Genomic DNA, 17,428 nt, shown 5'->3' on the forward strand with positions numbered 1-17,428 from the left:
TAACTGAGGTGTCCCCGTATAAAAGGACTCTTCAGGACACGTTTATGTATTAATAAAATTACGTATCTGTCTTAATGCAGCAAGTTAAGCGTGCGGCTTTGGACTTTGGACCGGCCGGAGATCGGAGGGTCGCCGGTTCGATTCCTCGACCACGCACCATGGATACGGGTGGTGGTGAATCAGACAGCCATCTTTGGCCGTATTTAAGCAGGTATTGTGTAGTTGCTTGTGAGCAGTGACACAGGCAGAGGCATAAATCAGTATATCTACGTTCTTTATCATAGTCTGGGGGCGCGGTGCGTTAAGAGTGCGGCTTTGGAGTTTGGACCGGCCTGAGATCGGAGGGTCGTGGGTTCGATCCCTCGACCAAGCGCAAAAAAACGCGGATACGGTGGTGGTGAAGGAGACGCGCCTCCCCTGCCTCTGCGACCATGGCCGTGGTGCCCCTGAGCAAGGTACCGATCTACCCCAGCTCCCCGGGCTCCTCCTAGGGAAGCCCCCTGCCACAGCGTCTCTAGTGCATGTGCATGCTTGTGTGTGTGTGTGTGTGTGTGTGTGTGTGTGTGTGTGTGTGTGTGTGTGTGTGTGTGTGTGTGTGTATGTTTCGTTCACTTGGTGTGGGTAAAATGCAGAGAGTCATTTCCCCAGATTGACGGATTAATAAAGTATAAACTTAAACTTTATGACCCAATCAAACAAGTCTAGGTAAAAATTCAGTACACACCAAAGTCGAGGGAAATGATTGTGTCCCCAGGTGTTGGAGCCAGCTGGGCCAAGTCCTCCGGCTCCTCTTTGAGTTTGGTGAACAGGGCCTCTCCCGGATCCTCGGTCACACCTGCGCCTCCAGCGGTGAAGAAGCTGCTCATGTGGCGCGGCTTGAACAGGGACTCCGTCTGCTCCAGGGAGAAAATCATGGACTTCTCCTCGATGTCGCTGCAGAGTTGGAGGAGGACAGGCAGTGCGAGGTGAGTGGACACAGGGTGGAAAAAAAGATTTAACCTCATTTCTTACAAACACGTCTCAATCGTTTTTCACCCGAAATTTGCCAGAACCGCACTAATGGGACTGCAGCGTTTACCTGAGCACGTAGTTTATGCACACGATGCCCTGCGGCTGGGAGTTGCGGTTGTTATAAATAACAGTTCCCTGGGTTTCAACCCAGATGTAGCCTCCGTTCTTAGCCAGCATTCGGTACTGGCCGCTCACTGCCTGACCCTTGGTGCACACTGCGAGAGAGAGGGACAGAGACAGCTTGGTCACACGGGGGATCCATGGTATGGAACTGAGCTGCTTGTTCATGATCACATTAACAGGAAGTTACTTTTTTATGCTGCAGAGACAACTGTCCTCTGGCTCCTCGTCTGACCAAAAGTCTTTTTATGATCATAGTAAGGGACACACCTTTTTCAGATGTACTATCAGCCGCAGAACCGACTGAACACCAAACCTCAAAACGTGTCCCTGTTATTCTGCATATTTTAGGTCAATTCATTTAAAATCTGCAGCTCCTTGGAAGTTTGGACAGTACACTTCTAACTCAGGGGAGCTGTATTTACTGAACACTAACAGAATGAGAGTCATTGTTTGATCTTGTGTAAAATTATGAGCTGCACGCGTTTTATTGCACAGTACTCAGTGATAGATGCTAAACTAACTTCTCATAAGGAAACATGAGGCGTACATGAGGAAGCCACTGTACTTACTCTGACTTTTACAGTCCATTAATGCCAGTGACAGAGATACTGTTTAACCTGTCACCCTGCAGCTGTGTTCTGTGTGTGCTTGATTTGTGTTTTTTGTTGTTAAGTGTCTAATTATTGAACTATTGATTGATTGTCCCTGTATTTACTTTGCAGGAGGTTGTGAAATCAACCAAACGTTGGTCAGCAGGAAAAAGTGGGATGTTTGACTTTGTGCTGAGAAGGAGATGTGCTGGCTCGAGTCCAGAGTTCAGCACTGGCGTGGGAAAGGAGCAGGACTGTGGTCAGCGAGTGTACATAAGGCCAGTGGCTGAGTGTGTGCGTGTGCTGACGAAGATCGGGGCAACGTTACATGTAGCAGAGCTGTTAGCATGTGCTGATCAACAGGCTGGTCACGTTGGCCGTGAGAGCGGGTCGTCTGTGTGTGTATGAGTGTGTGTTACATAGAGAGAGATAGAAGGCCCTTTATCTCGGCAGCTTTCAGCCAACTAAGAACAATGTGAGTCAGTGAATCTGAGTCCTAAAATCTTAAATCTAAGTCAGATCCATGATCTTCTTCTTTTAGTTTTACTAAGATTCAGACATAAAAGACATTAAAGGAATTAAACTGCAGCTACTGCTTCTTTTTTAAGTTCCTATATGGTTGTTTGTGGTAAGACAGTTTAACAATGACACATTTGAGATGTTTGGCTTAAACAAACAGGAAAACTGAGGAAACTGTCAAAGTAAGATCTCAGATATCTCTGGTTTTAAAAGTCAGGTAAAAGCAGTGTCTTTTGCAGTGTGCGCACACAGACACACACACACACGCTTCCATTATGTTGTTCTTGTTCTGTCACTGATGTTCAGAGCTTCTAATGATATAGTACTGTCAAACGAGAGAAAAGCCATGACACTTCAGAGCCCTGTTAGCGCGCACACAAACACACAAACACACACACACACACACATACACACATACACACATGCACAGTGTCATTAAATTGTAATAGTGGCCACCTGGTCCCTTGTCCACTGTGTTTGTTTGTGGCAGCAGATGTGCAAACCTCATCAGGCCATCAGTGGCTAAGCTTAATTTGATAAAAGACATCTTAATACCATGCCCCTGCTCTGTACACACACTCACACACACACACACACACAAACACACTCACACATACACAGAGAGAAACACACATATTCATGTATAGAATAAATATATTGTGGAAACTTGACATTACCTGATATTCACACATTCTCACAGGAAACAGACTAATACTCAGGTTTTTCCCTGTTAACCTGAGCAAAAGCAGTTTGGTTGGATCACTGCAGGATTACAGGTAGTGAAGTGTCAGATAACACAGCCAGGCTTTTTTAGTTAGCTTTTCTCAGCCGATGCTGTATGATACAGCATTTCTGAGATAATAACTAGATCACGAGTGTGTTTCATTTGTACTTTTATGGTTAAATACAGTTTAATTTATCAGGTTTGACGGTTTGTTTCAGAGTTCAGTCTGACTGAACTTAGATCTATGAAACGGTGAACCTCCAGTGTCCAACCAGTTTGAGAGATGGAGTGGAACTGACCCCTGATTATATGTTGTTTGTGTTTACATGTTTGTTTATATTTTTACACAGATTGATAAAAAAAAAAAGCAACAGTGAGAACAAGGACATTGATAGCAGTTAATAACAAGACACCTGAGTTTAAGTCTGAGTGTGTGTGTGTGTGTGTGTGTGTGAGCTTACAGTTGTGGTGGCTCCTGGTGACGCTGTCTGAGTCCAGGGCGTGGTAAAAGTCGTACACCGAACGACCCAGCAGATCCTCAGGACTGTAACCCATCAGTTCTGTTACCCTGCAGCGCACACACACACACACACACACAATCATACACAGGATTTTAGGTCATTAATTGAAACTTTTCTGTGCTCACAGGACAGATCCTGCACTCTATCCTGAACGTGTGCACTTCAAAAGGCTTCACAGATGATTTGGAAATCAGACAGAGAGGTGGACAGGCTTCCAAAAATAAGAATTGTTCGCATTCTCTGTCTCTGCTAACTCCCTGTGCTTCTTGGAACAGCTAATCTCTTTCTGTCACTCTCATCACGAGTTCACTTTGTTAATGAGGATTTTGTTGCTGGCTTTAGTTACCTCATTTAAAAATCCTTTTTTCCCCCCTTTTATTTCGCTCCAGCTTTCTTTCCCCAGTAAATACCACAGTAATCTGATGACCAAAAAAAGAGAAATTCAGGTGCAGTTGAATTTAGTTACATGAACATTTTTGAGCACAGAACATCAGCACTGACTTGTTTTCACACTCTCAGTTTGGTTGGTGCACCTGTAACCTTGACTACCATCGAGGATCTATAGTATCTATAGTCTCACTCTCATCTTTAAAGGCTCTGTCTCACTTTGACCACACGATGCCACTGAAGCTTATTTTTTCAAACACTGTGACAGTGATATCAAATTTTGCATCCGTTTCAAAATGTTAATATTTTCTAATGTAATAGTGAAATCATTATTCAGTTCTTAACATATCGAACATTAAACCAGCATTCTAACATTGAGAGGACTTTTTTTTTTTTAATTAATTGCTCTGCCTTTCATACGTTTTTCTCAAGGTTTAGATGGAAAGTTAAGATCAGGCCATAACCAGCACATTCATCATCTATGATTGATTAGTATTTTTAATGTACTGTGGCTCGTGATCTCCATCATCTGTCATAGGATGGTTGATTGCACATTCCCAGACCAGAACTTCTATAAAAAATGTGAAATATGAAGATAAATAGTGAGTTATCAAACCACAGTAGGATGAAGATTAACAGTCTGTGGATGATGATGATGGAGATGGTGTGAGAGAAACAGAGAAGAGAGAGAGAGTGGTCTGTTGGTACAGAGGCTCTTGTCCTCAGATTACGTAACACTGACAGCTGCAGACCTCAGACTGGAGAAAGGGAGTGCAGAGAAAGCGAGAGAGAGGTGGGGGAGGAGAGGTGCATCTTAAAGCCGTGGGTGATGGGGGCAGTGAAGAAGAGACACTGAGGGAGGAAGCGAGTTAAGGATGAGAGCAAAGAAAGGAGTGGCTGAAAAGGAGTGGTAGAAAAGACAAGGGAGAAAGGAGGTGGAGAGAGGAGAGGAGAGCTGTGGCGAAAAAAGAAAGAAAATCATATCCAAGAAACAGTTGCAACTAAAATAGCATCAAATTATATTAATGATGATTATGATGATGATGATTGCTGGCTCAAGACCCCGGCACACACTCCTGCCATCATGTGACGTTTCCTCCTCCATTCTGCTTTTACTCTTTGCTTTTTACACTCTCATCCCTCACTTTTTGCTCTCTGACTTCCTTTTTCCCTTTTTTCATCTACACTTTGCTCTTGACATCACACAGACACACAAGTACACATATGACAACTAGACTGAAAATGAAAAAAAGTATATTGCTGTATAGACGGTCATCTCGTACTCTCCAGCCTGATCATCCAGGTTAAATGCTCACACCTACAGACTTCGTTCATCAGGAACATACATCATATCTTCACTACCTTGCCGTAGCACATAAACTGTTTGGGGTCTGTTAAATTGTGATTGGTGTGTGTCATCATTTTTAATATTTTGAATTCTAAATGATTAATCAAAAAGTTGCCGTAGTAACCTTGTTGTTTTTAGCCGCATTTCTGTTGCACACTAAACTCAGTTCTGATATTTCTGAGTGGCCCCTGAAGGCAGCATACAAATTCAAAGATTGCCACTGAATTGTTGAAAAGTTCGTCCCTCTTTCTCTTCTTTCTTTCCTGTTTTCCTCCTTCCCTGCTCTCGCTCTGCCTCTCAGACATGAGCTAAAGAAACTTCGTCCCCTCCCTAATGAGTCTAAGTCCCTGCTGAGCCAGGAGGGTGACCCACCTACAATAAACTCATTTGCGTAATTGGAGAGAAGATTTGGGCAGCTATTAAACTGCACCGAAAAGGCGAAAAAGAAAATGGGTCGTTGTTTGTAGCACGGTCACGCACAGAGGTGTGCATGCAACACACAAGCGCACATCCACTTTTCTCCAAAAGAAACCTTTGTCCTGCATGAGCAGCTTGATAAGATTACAGGTCTGCGTGCATGTGCTTGTGTAACTCAAATCTGTGTGTGTGTGTGTGTGTGTGTGTTGTCATCACCTCCTTGTGCCAGTGGGAGAGAAATATTTGGGTGCAAATGAATCGGTTCTTTAGCTCCGAGTTGGCCACTGCCCTGTGATGGAGTTTACCATGAAGGGACAAATCATTTCACTTTAAAATCTGTCACCGTGGTGACACACACACGCACACACACACAGCGGGAAGCGGCTCAGGGCTATCCTGGCGACACAGCCGATGATGTGATGTCAGACTGACAGCTTTGAAATGCTGGAGTGTGTGTGTGTGTGTGTGTGTTTGTAGGTTTGTCCACTCGTGTATGTGTGATCAGAAACACTTGGCACAGTCTGACAATGTCGTGACAGACTCTTATTAAAGTATTAATGTTTCTTCTCTGGCTCACATTTCCTACTGACATCCATGCCAAGTCAAACTGAGCCAGTCAGCACAGTGCAATCAGTCAGAAACTCTCCTGAGTGTGTGTGTGTGTGTGTGTGTAACTTGTACTTTTCAGGATTGTGTTGTAACTGTCAGCAGTCTGCAGCGTGAAGATGCTGTTCTACTTAATTCAAATTCTTATCTTACTTATTTAATTCTACTGAAATCTATCGAGCCTCTCGGTGAGCACAGTAATTATTTTTCCTTTAAGCCATTTTTCAAGTACATTTTCTGGTTTCAGGCTCTAAAAAATGTTTCGTTGATAAGGAAAAATAATTGATTCTAAATCACACAGACATGGTCTGAGGCTCTGGTAGTTTCCAATAAGAAGATGTTGTACATGCCAACATTTTACACTGGAAAAGGTTAATGAGTAATCTGACTGTATGTTGCAAATGTCATGTTGTAAATGTCTGTATAAATCCTTGACATTACTTTCAACAGCAGTGTTTGCTTTACAGAAATTAAACTGGTCATACTTGTTTTCTAATTCCCACAGACTCTAAAAAAAACCTTAATAAAAATATTTCTTCCTCCTTCATGTCCTGCAGTATAAGCCCAGGTCAGGCTGTGTGCATCCCGCCTACCTCTCGTCACAGTAGGTGAACTTCATGTCCATGCTGTGTCTGCTCAGGAAGGTCCTGCTGTCCAGCGGCGTGTCAATGTTGGATGGGTGTGGGATGGGTTCGCACATCAGAACAGCGCAGGTGAGCGGAGGCTCTTTGAAGCCACACAGCACTCTCGGAGGGCAGCTGTTGTACATCTTCAGGTGTCCGGTGCAGTGCAGCACCTGGAGGGGGCAGCAGGCAGAGAAACTAACCCTAAACTTCCACAGTGTCACAGTGAAGCTCAAAGTGTCATTTCTGTGAAATTACCTCTGCAGTGAAGAACTTTGCAGCCTATCCCGATTACATTTTGGTCTTTTTTTACAACTTGTACAGCCACATTTACCGCTTACAATTTTTTTTATCCAATATGTTTTATTTTATATGTTTACTTTGTGTATTTTACTTGATTTGGACGTGCACTGAAGACAAATTTCAGGGGTTCACTGATCATTAACAGGATAAATTGTCTGTTTTTAGACTTTCATCTTTGCCTTTTTTTGTGAATGATTGGATCATTTTACCTCCTCAGGCTTCTAAACATTATTCACATAAATCAATTTGAAAAGGAGAAATTACTCTTTGGCTTTTTGACAGTTCACAATATGTTCATCCTGTGATGCAAAGCCTCAGATGTTGGGTACCACTGATCTGCTCTGCAGCAGCCACCTGGAAATAACGTCTGTGCAGGTATGTGTGTTCTTCTGTTCATAACCAAAGACATGTTGCAGATGTGTTGGCTTGTAGCTGCAGCAGCTGTCTCTGACCTTCCAGCTGGCTGACTTGAGGTTGACGGTGCGTCCTCTGTTGGTCACTGTGCATTTCATCCTCATGAAGAAATCTCGCTCGGTACTCAGCTCTTTGCCTTTTTTACCAAAACCGCTGCCTGAAAAACACATAAAGTCACAGGGAGAAAATTAAACTCCGGCAGGACAAAGAACAGACGCCTTACTGTTACTCTTACATGAAGTCATCCACTGAATCAGATGGAGCACAGGTGAACACAAGTAACAAAACTATTACATTTCTGTTTAATTTGTTTTGGTGATAAATTAATAAACTCATTGATTGTTGTGTTATCAGTATTATCATAAGTCTTTTTTACGAATTAACCTGCATTTTTGTGTGGCCTGTCTGTGGCCCAGACCTATGATTTATGCTAACTTTAATAATATTGTACAATCTTTTTTTTTTTGTGTCAAAATGATTAAAAAAAATAAATAAATCAAAGTTAACTGTTCATTTATCTGCCTACCCTGTGACTGGGAAAACGGTCAAGGTTTAAACTCTGCAGTGTCTCACACACACACACGCACACGCACACACACACACAGGCAGAGGACGGGAAATTGGGCCAAGCTGTTACATCACGAGGTCAGAGTTCAGCCCCAGAGCTGCAGCCACAGAGTGGTGAAGTGTGTCTTTTACCAACCTCCACACTCAGGAGTGTGTCTTTATCTGTGCATAGCTGCACTTAAGCAAAGCAAGCAGGACAAAACTTTTCCCCTCTAATCAGAAGAATACGTGTGCGTGTGTGTGTTTGTGTGCTCATGTGTGTGAAAGTGCATTAAAGGGAAAGGGAGTATAAAATATACAGTATTGTTCTGCTTGTGTGTTTTGCGGCCACTTCTGATAAGAGTTATTAACTGCAGTTTAAAGTGCGATTGTGTGTGTTTTCCTATGTAAACCTCAGTAAGTTACACATTTATTTTTTACAGTTGTATCAGAGTTTCTTTTCTGAGTGAAGACCCCCAGTGTGTTGCCGTATGTGTGAACTTGTGCATCATCTTCTGTCTCTGGCAGATTGTGCCCAGTCCCTCTCTCTCTCAGCGTCTTTCCCTGTCTTCTCGTCCTCATGCTCACAGCTCTTATCGTCCTTCTTTTGCCTCTGCACACGTACACAACAGTTCCCACACACACACACACACACACACACACACACACACACACACACACACACACACACACACACACACACACACACACACACACACACACACACACTCCTCTGCTGTATCTCTCTTTAGATTCCTCTCTATACGATCTCTGACCCTCTGTTCTCATGTTTGTTCTGGACACTTGTTTGTGAGATGGGATATGTTATATAACACCCTACATGTATGACCTTGGATTAACTCCTGTCCCACGTGCAGAAGTGAGGGTGCTGAATGGTGGGGGTGGGGGGGCACCAAAGCTGTATATAGGCCCCGGAACATGCCAAGCATTGTAGATCTTTTACTATTTACTATTTCAGAGAGTCAAGAATTGCAAGCACCTCCCTTGAGGTTTCAGGAATTTGACTATAGAGGAAACTGAGAAGGAAAAATGAGGATGTATGTGGAGGATAACAGGTGAGTGGGTGAGACTGTGGGCTGACCAGCTGTCTTCAGGCTGAGGTTTTCTCTGATCTCCTCATGGTCACATGGATGGGTGAAGTCAAAGATGCTGTGACCGGTGAGCTCCACCTGAAAGATAAAAATACCATTATTAAACATGAAAAACATCCACAGTAGTAAATAAATAGTGTAAATGTCTGTGTTTTCCAGCTTTTCCAGTTGCTGGCCTTTTACACATGCTTTGTTTTTATGCTTTGTTTTTCAGTTCTGGCAGCAGCAGCAGTGGATTGTTTGGGATAAACAGAAGAAGAAGTGGGTTGTGAGCATGAGTAATGACAGCCAACACGATGGAACAAGTAAAAGAAAGTGTGTCGCCTCCAGAAACTCAAATAGCCTCAACACAAAACACACAAACTCATCATCGCAGGCCCTGAAGGAAATCAACAACAACAACAACAAAATAGCCTCTGCTCCACAATTTATGGAAAACTTTACCTCCTCCGTGTTTTCTTTCAAACCTCGGTCAGTACCTCACTATGGGCCATCTGGAGCTGACCAATCATGGAATGCAATATTACGCCACCTAACTCTTGGGCTCTATTCATATATGAGCCTGGCACAGAGGAAGTTGAACTTGAATGAGCGGGGCCCGCCTCTGAGGGTGATCGAGACTATTCAGAGCGAGAGGACGCTATCCACACGCTCGTTGTGTGATGGCCAAGTTGTTTGCCCTCCAGAGACGATGTGAAGCTGCATTTCTTTTCAGTGTTCTGTTCTGGATGCGTTCTGCTTCCTGCAGGATTTACTGGACAATGAGAAAGCGATGCTGCACCCAAACCCTGCTTTTGTGCCTGAGGTTAGAGAGTCGTCTGGAGAGTCGCAGGACCTGTGGAGTGCCACCTGAGAATCCTGTCCGTGGGCTGCAGGTTGGCCCATGCAGCTCAGACGATTAGCCTGTCCCCTGACGGATGTGGCGGTCGTGGAGATTCCGTGTTCGGTCATGCCAGATGGCGCTTCCCATAGCAAGATACCTCACTCGGTTTTCAGAGAACCGGGGGTTGCCCTGGTAACCAAACGATTTGCTTTTCAAGTGAGTGCCAGGGGCTAAAAAATGCTGAGTGTGCTTAGAGTTGAACTGAACGCTCGCTGCTGGCACGAGAGGTATTTCACACAGACACAACAGTCTTGTCTGACTGACACTTTACGTCCATGTCTCTGTCCATGTTGGTCTGCTGTGCAGCTGTCCCCTTTCTGTTGCAGATTAGAAAATATATACAGATAGAAATGGAAATGTGTGCATACTATTTATCATTTTGTTTGTATAATGAGTAATAAACCTTAAGTTTGTAATGTAGCAGACAGCGTTATACTAACCTGTGTTTCTATCTATATTTCGTACCTTGTTTCTCTTTCATATATATATATATATATTTTTTTTTTCTTGTCTGATCCTTGTTTCCCCTGTCTTTATTTTCTTGTTTTGTACATATTTTGTTGTATTACAGTCCTTGTGTACTGAGCATTTTTCAACAAGTTACATGAACTCTGGTCTTCACGTTTAGAGGCTCATTCACTTTTAGTGGAAAGTGTCTGTGTAGCAGTTTAAAATTATTGCCCGTCTGCACGCGACAGCTTTTTTTTTTTTTTTTCCTGGTGCTCTTTAATGGTTGTGTACCTGCGTGAGCCCCATGAATTTGTTGATGTTCTCAGACAGGAATATCATGTCGCCGTCTGATGTTACCACAGTGATGAAGCCCTCCAGAGACTTCAGGTACAGACTGTCCATCTGGTCGTCCTCGTCACCGTCACTGCTCCTGCTGCTGCAGCCTGGAGGGAGACACGGAAAACAAGGCAGGGTTACAATCATGTTTCTCTCATTCAAAGCTTATTTCAAATTAATATCACTGTGAATGTGTGAGTGTGTGTGTTTCTGTGACTGTGCGTGCACACATCAGGCTTGTTTTCCTTCTTGAAGCTTTGGCTCGGGGCCAAAACAAACCAGTGCAGCTTCTTCCTGCGTCTCAGGCCACTCCTGATCCCCAGCCCTGACAAATTATACCCAAACTACACAAGCATTTATAATAGCTGCCCACTTTTAGAACATAACTAACATTATGCAATTATGTTCAAATATGTACAGTGCAGTATCCAAACATTTACACACAGAAACTCCAGTGTGTCCATGATGTCTCGCTGCAGAGCTGATACAAAAAACACTGGCTCAAGAGGGAGTGTGTGTGTGTGTGTGTCTGTGTGTCTGTGTGCGCAGTGGCTTCATGCTGAACAAAGCCCAGTAGTCGATGGGGGTGGAGGGTGGGAAGCTTGCAATTCCTCCAGTGTGCTTCCCTGAGATAAGAGAGGCCAGTTCTCAAGGCTCCTAGTGAGGCCTGGGGCTTGAGTTTGGAGCCAAGCCCAGCTAGCATTAACCCCCGGGGGAAGCCCGAGCTTTCTCATGGGCCCCAGGGAGCTGGGGAGACTCTTGGGGCCGAGTCCAAAGACCAGCAGCACCTTTGGCCTAAATACTTAGCTGTGATTACCAGTCATCTGGACCAAGTTGCACTTTTCTTCTCTCTCTTGTTCTTAGGTTGTGTAACTGCCCTCGTTTCAAAATAATGGGGAGCAGAAAAGAGTGTCTGATAGGGACAGCTGCTGTTCCGATAATCATTTCCTCTCTGTTTTTTTTTTACATTTGTTCTGTTGTACCGGACAGACTGAAGTGACATGACAGCAGGGTCATATGAGGCTCTCTCACTGTATGTGACCTCCGCTGCCCGCTCTCACAACTGTTTCAAACAGAAAAGTTGAAAAGACAGAATTTAGGGTGTGTATCGCCTAACAAAACCGTCAGAGGAAACCTTGTTAACGTCATCTACCCTCTGATCTGGGAACTGAGGCAACTGAGGCTCAAATTGCATGTTTTCTTTCATAGAATTTCATGACAAAGGACAAGAAAATAGTCCAGCATCACTAAATCACGTGTGATAGAAATAGAAATAACACTTAATGCTACATTACATGTCTTTACAGCAGTTATGTAAACAAGAATTCATTCTAAACCTGCAATCTCATGGTTTTAAATTTCCATGTTGAGTCAGCTTAATTTTTTCCCAAACTTGAGGCAGGAGGTTTCCTCTATCTCTGTGCTAAGTGATGCAAAACACACCCAAAAATCACAGTTTGTGCAACAGACACCTGATTAGCTGCTGGATGGTGTTCTGACAATTTTAATGAAGCTAGGCTAGCAGTTTCCCTAAGTTTCCATTCTTTGAGCTAAGCTAATTAAATACACCATGGACTCATCTGTGTGAACACATGAAGTGAACTCATCTTCAGATGTAACTCGGATGAAAGCGTTTCCCAAAATGCCCCCCCCCCCAAAAAAAAACCAAACAATCCATACATCAGTGGTCTTTGGGTTCCAGCTAAGCTTATGTTATATAACAGAGGTGTTCCCTGCTGCAGCTTGCATACAGTGTGCGCCCTTGGGTGCACATACAGTATGTCTGTGTGTGTAGGAGTGTGTGTACGTGAGTGTGCATGTCAGTATGTTTGGCGCCAAGGCAGTCGGGTGTTATGGCTAGCTTGGGTAATGCCAGCACCAGCCGAACGATGGGCAGAGCTCTTTGCTTCCTCTCCAATCTCTCCTTCCATCACGGAGCAATCAGACCGGCCCGATAACACTCTATCTGCTGCTGCATCTCACGGATCTCCCTGTCCTCTCCTCCCCTCTCACCCACTGCTTTCCTACCCTCATTACTTTTACTCCTCCTCCTTATGCCCTCTCTCTCTCTCTCTCTCTCTCTCTCATAAATGCTTCTTTCCTCCTGCCTACCTCTTTCTTCCATCTCTCCACCTTCTTCTTCCTCACGTCCTTCTCATCCCAAACCTTTGTCTTGGTGCATATTTGATAACTGTACTTGAATTTTCTAAAATCCAGCCAAATTATAAAAACTATTTACTCTTCACAGGTTTGTGGATTATTCTTAGTGTTGGGCACTGTTTCTGTGAAGGGTCTTTCTCTGCTTTTAGCACCACAAACACAGTTTAATTTACCTCCATTGTGTCAGGGTGACGGCTGCAGGTTTACAGGCCGATATCTCAAAATCTTGGAACATGAAACTGAAACAATCTGCATAACTAGATACCACTGGGGGTAAGCAAGAAAACATTTTTTTTAACCCTTTAACTTAACACAAAGTTTTGTGTTACGAAAAAAAAAAAACATGCTGTGATGCAGTTACAGCAAATATAGGTAGTTGAATTTTGAATAGATACAGTAATACTACCTTATCAGGAGATCTCATATCCTAAACAAATCCTTCCCATTTGTAATTTCTACGAAGCTAAAATTTTTGCTATTTTGTTTTCATTATTATTTTCATCAATTATTTTATGTTGATGTTATTTTTTTCTTTTTACTGTGGAGCACTGTCAGCTGCTTCTACTTTATACAAGGTGTTATATAAATAAAGGACTTATTGAGAGCGATTAATTATTTTTCTGATAGATGACTCTACAAATCAAAAGAAACAGGAAGTAGCGGACATCGTTTTTTTTTTTTTTTTTTTTTTACAAAGCACTGGTTTTATGCATCATTCCTTCCCTAACAGGAAACAATGCATCAGTTTATAAAAACAAAATACGCAGGACATCAGAAGTTACATAAGAAGAGAATAATGCCAAATGAAAATGGCAGTTGCAAGTGTAAAGATTTACAGATACAGTTAAGCTCTACTATTAATGAAAATACCTTCCTGTCCCACCAACAGGTTGTTAACACAAAGGCTTGTTCAGCAGCCAATTATTGTTCAGCTCCACAGAACCTGGTTTTAAATTCTATTACACTTCGTGATCAGATCAGGTTCCAAAACAAAAACATAAATTGCAGGAAAACATTATGAAATTACACAACACAAAAAAATCAGTTTTTCTCTGAGTGATATAAAAACACAGTCATCAAAAGAAAAAAAAAGGCCCTAGAGCGACAGATGTTAAGTAACTTAACCTTTAATTTAATGGTAATATCATTAACTATTTGCTGATAAAACTGAGAACAGATTTGACTTTTACTGAACCATGACCGAGTTTAATGGTGTTCAGGTGCTGAGGTGCCTCATTTCACTGCCTTCTCTCCTGCGTGAACTTAATGCACAAACCGTTAAGAAACTCTGTTAAGGAAAAATAAACAGTTTTTATTCCCAGCTGTGAGGTTGACCACTGATGTTGCTATAGCTGTTTAGTTGTGTTGTTCTCTGATCTCATTTCGAGACACCGACGCAGTGAAGGAATTCCAGAACAATAGGTCTGTTTCTTTGTCGAGCTTCCTCAGCTTCTAATTTTAAATAAGACAAGAGGAAGGAAGAGAAGCGCAAAGAAAAGGTCCAGCAAATACCTTCCTACTTCAATGAACAATTAGTCGTACCCATCAACACACTCACATTAATCTGTCGAGATACTGACATATTAAAGAACTAGGTAGAAGCGACCTGCCATGATTTGCATGTTTTATTTAAATTGAAATCACCACTCTGCAGATTGCATATGGTCATATATATGTGTCCTCTGTATCTGTGTGTGTGTATGCGTGTGTGTGTGGTGCACTGTCCATACCTGTGGTGAGCAGCTTGCGTGTTCGCAGGAAGCTGATAGCCAGCCTCATTATAGAGGCCTTGTCCAGGTGAGAGCTGACGCTGTGTGGGAGAGGCAGCTGGTGAGCCAGCTCGTAGAAAACTTCTGTCTCTTTGCTGCGCCTGCACCGAGCTGCATCCCGAGACTTCTCCTTACGACGCTCTGAGCTGCTCCTGCAACAACAGCACAGACGGGAAGATGGGTACACCTTCAGTTTGTTTTATGACACTGAAAAACAGCTGGCGTGTTGATTCTTAAACAGGTTGTTGTGATTTACACATTCAAAGTTTCAGTTTTTTTCTTTCTGTGGAAACCAGTGATGCTTACAGAATGATCTTTTATTAGTTCACTGGTATTTGTTGATAATTATATTTTACAGATTTATCTGTATCAGGCCATATGTCCTGTATGAATGCACACATTGTCTGGGGTCTTTAGTTCGACATCATGCAAACAATGTAAAGACTCCAATATCATAAACATCATGTGATTCAACAAGCACCAAAGGGTGACTGTCCGCAGTTTGTCACAGTGAGTTTCACTGAGGTTCACTCACATGTTAAAACACAAAGAGCTCTTCACTGTTCAGGGAACTGTTCTGTTTTCCATGAAAATATTCTTCACATTCAAAGTCACGCTAAATACACTATGAACCTTAATTAACCATCAGCTAAATAAGCAGCTGTTATTTTTTAACATGTTATATCATGCATATTGAAAATAGTGTTTGGACAAAATGGAAATGACTTATCACTCTGACTGAATGCTGCAGCAAAAAAATGCATTTAACACAGTTAAATATAATAAACTGTTAAAACACCATTTTTGTCTTTTTTTAATACCTGCATGAGTTAAACCTGAATATCAGGATGTGTATTCAGACCAAAACACAATGAGTTTTAATGCCCAACAGTTCATCTTCTTTTTGCAAAAATTCTTATCTTTTAAGGGCCTCTGAATTGTTTGTATCCTCTGAGACTATCTCAGATGTTCAGATGTGTCATTAGGGTTAGGCGATAAGGTAATAAGATAAGGTGACTTTTTTTGGCTGATTTTGACGCCTTACTATACTATGACGTTTTTTATGACATTTTGAGGTCAAAAATTTTTTTGACTTTTCTTGCCCGAAAAAAACGCCATACTATACTATGACATTTTTTATGACATTTTGAGGTAAAAAAAAATGTTGACTTTTTTTGTCCGAAAAAAACGCCATACTATACTATGACGTTTTTTATGACATTTTGAGATAAAAAAAAATGTTGACTTTTTTTGTCCGATTTTGACGCCTTACTATACTATGACGTTTTTTATGACATTTTGAGGTCAAAAAATTTTTTGACTTTTTTTGGCCGAAAAAAAACGCCATACTATACTATGACGTTTTTTATGACATTTTGAGGTAAAAAAATTTTGACTTTTTTTGTCCGAAAAAAACACCTTGCTATACTATGACGTTTTTTATGACATTTTGAGGTCGAAAAAAATGTTGACTTTTTTTCATCGATTTTGACGCCTTACTATACTATGACATTTTTTATGACATTTTGAGGTCAAAAAAAATTTTGACTTTTTTTGTCCGAAAAAAACGCCTTACTATACTATGACGTTTTTTATGACATTTTGAGGTCAAAAAAAATTTTGACTTTTTTTGTCCGATTTTGACGCCTTACTATACTATGATGTTTTTTATATTTTGAGGTCAAAAAAAATTTAGACTTTTTTTGGCCGAAAAAGACGCCTTACTATACTATGACGTTTTTTATGACATTTTGAAGTCAAAAAAAATTTTGACTTTTTTTGCCCGAAAAAAACGCCATACTATACTATGACGTTTTTTATGACATTTTGAGGTCAAAAAAATTTTTGACTTTTTTTTCCCGATTTTGACGCCTTACTATACTATGACGTTTTTTATGACATTTTGAGGTCAAAAATTTTTTTGACTTTTTTTGGCCGATTTTGACGCCTTGCTATACTATGACGTTTTTTTATGACATTTTAAGGTCAAAAAAAATGTTGACTTTTTTTGGCCGATTTTGACGCCTTACTATACTATGACGTTTTTTATGACATTTTGAGGTCAAAAAATTTTTTGACTTTTTTTGGCTGATTTTGACGCCTTACTATACTATGACGTTTTTTATGACATTTTGAGGTCAAAAAAAATTTTGACTTTTTTTGGCCGATTTTGACGCCTTACTATACTATGACGTTTTTTATGATATTTTGAGGTCAAAAAATTTTTTGACTTTTTTTGTCCGAAAAAAACGCCTTACTATACTATGACGTTTTTTATGACATTTTGAGGTCAAAAAAATTTTTGACTTTTTTTGTCCGATTTTGACGCCTTACTATACTATGACGTTTTTTATGACATTTTGAGGTCGAAAAAAATTTTGACTTTTTTTGTTCGAAAAAAAACGCCTTACTATACTATGACGTTTTTTATGACATTTTGAGGTCGAAAAAATTTTTGACTTTTTTTCATCGATTTTGACACCTTACTATACTATGACGTTTTTTATGACATTTTGAGGTCGAAAAAAATTTTGACTTTTTTTCATCGATTTTGACGCCTTACTATACTATGACATTTTTTATGAC

At 41.4% G+C, this 17,428-nt stretch overlaps 1 protein-coding gene across 1 annotated transcript in view; it reads right to left on the bottom strand.

The window, feature by feature from the left end:
* The window catches only part of epas1b (endothelial PAS domain protein 1b), a 76,720-nt gene that overhangs the window by 10,045 nt on the left and 49,247 nt on the right, over positions 1-17,428 (bottom strand). Inside the window, exons 2-9 of the mRNA XM_041049499.1 lie at positions 14,804-14,994; positions 10,869-11,020; positions 9,235-9,322; positions 7,625-7,743; positions 6,840-7,042; positions 3,429-3,535; positions 1,079-1,226; positions 725-933 (exon numbers count right to left, since the gene is read on the bottom strand). Coding sequence (XP_040905433.1) covers positions 725-933; positions 1,079-1,226; positions 3,429-3,535; positions 6,840-7,042; positions 7,625-7,743; positions 9,235-9,322; positions 10,869-11,020; positions 14,804-14,994 — 1,217 coding nt within the window. The remainder of the gene's footprint in view (positions 1-724; positions 934-1,078; positions 1,227-3,428; positions 3,536-6,839; positions 7,043-7,624; positions 7,744-9,234; positions 9,323-10,868; positions 11,021-14,803; positions 14,995-17,428) is intronic.

This window comes from Toxotes jaculatrix, chromosome 11 (assembly GCF_017976425.1).
Source record: "Toxotes jaculatrix isolate fToxJac2 chromosome 11, fToxJac2.pri, whole genome shotgun sequence".
Lineage (NCBI taxonomy): Eukaryota > Metazoa > Chordata > Actinopteri > Toxotidae > Toxotes > Toxotes jaculatrix.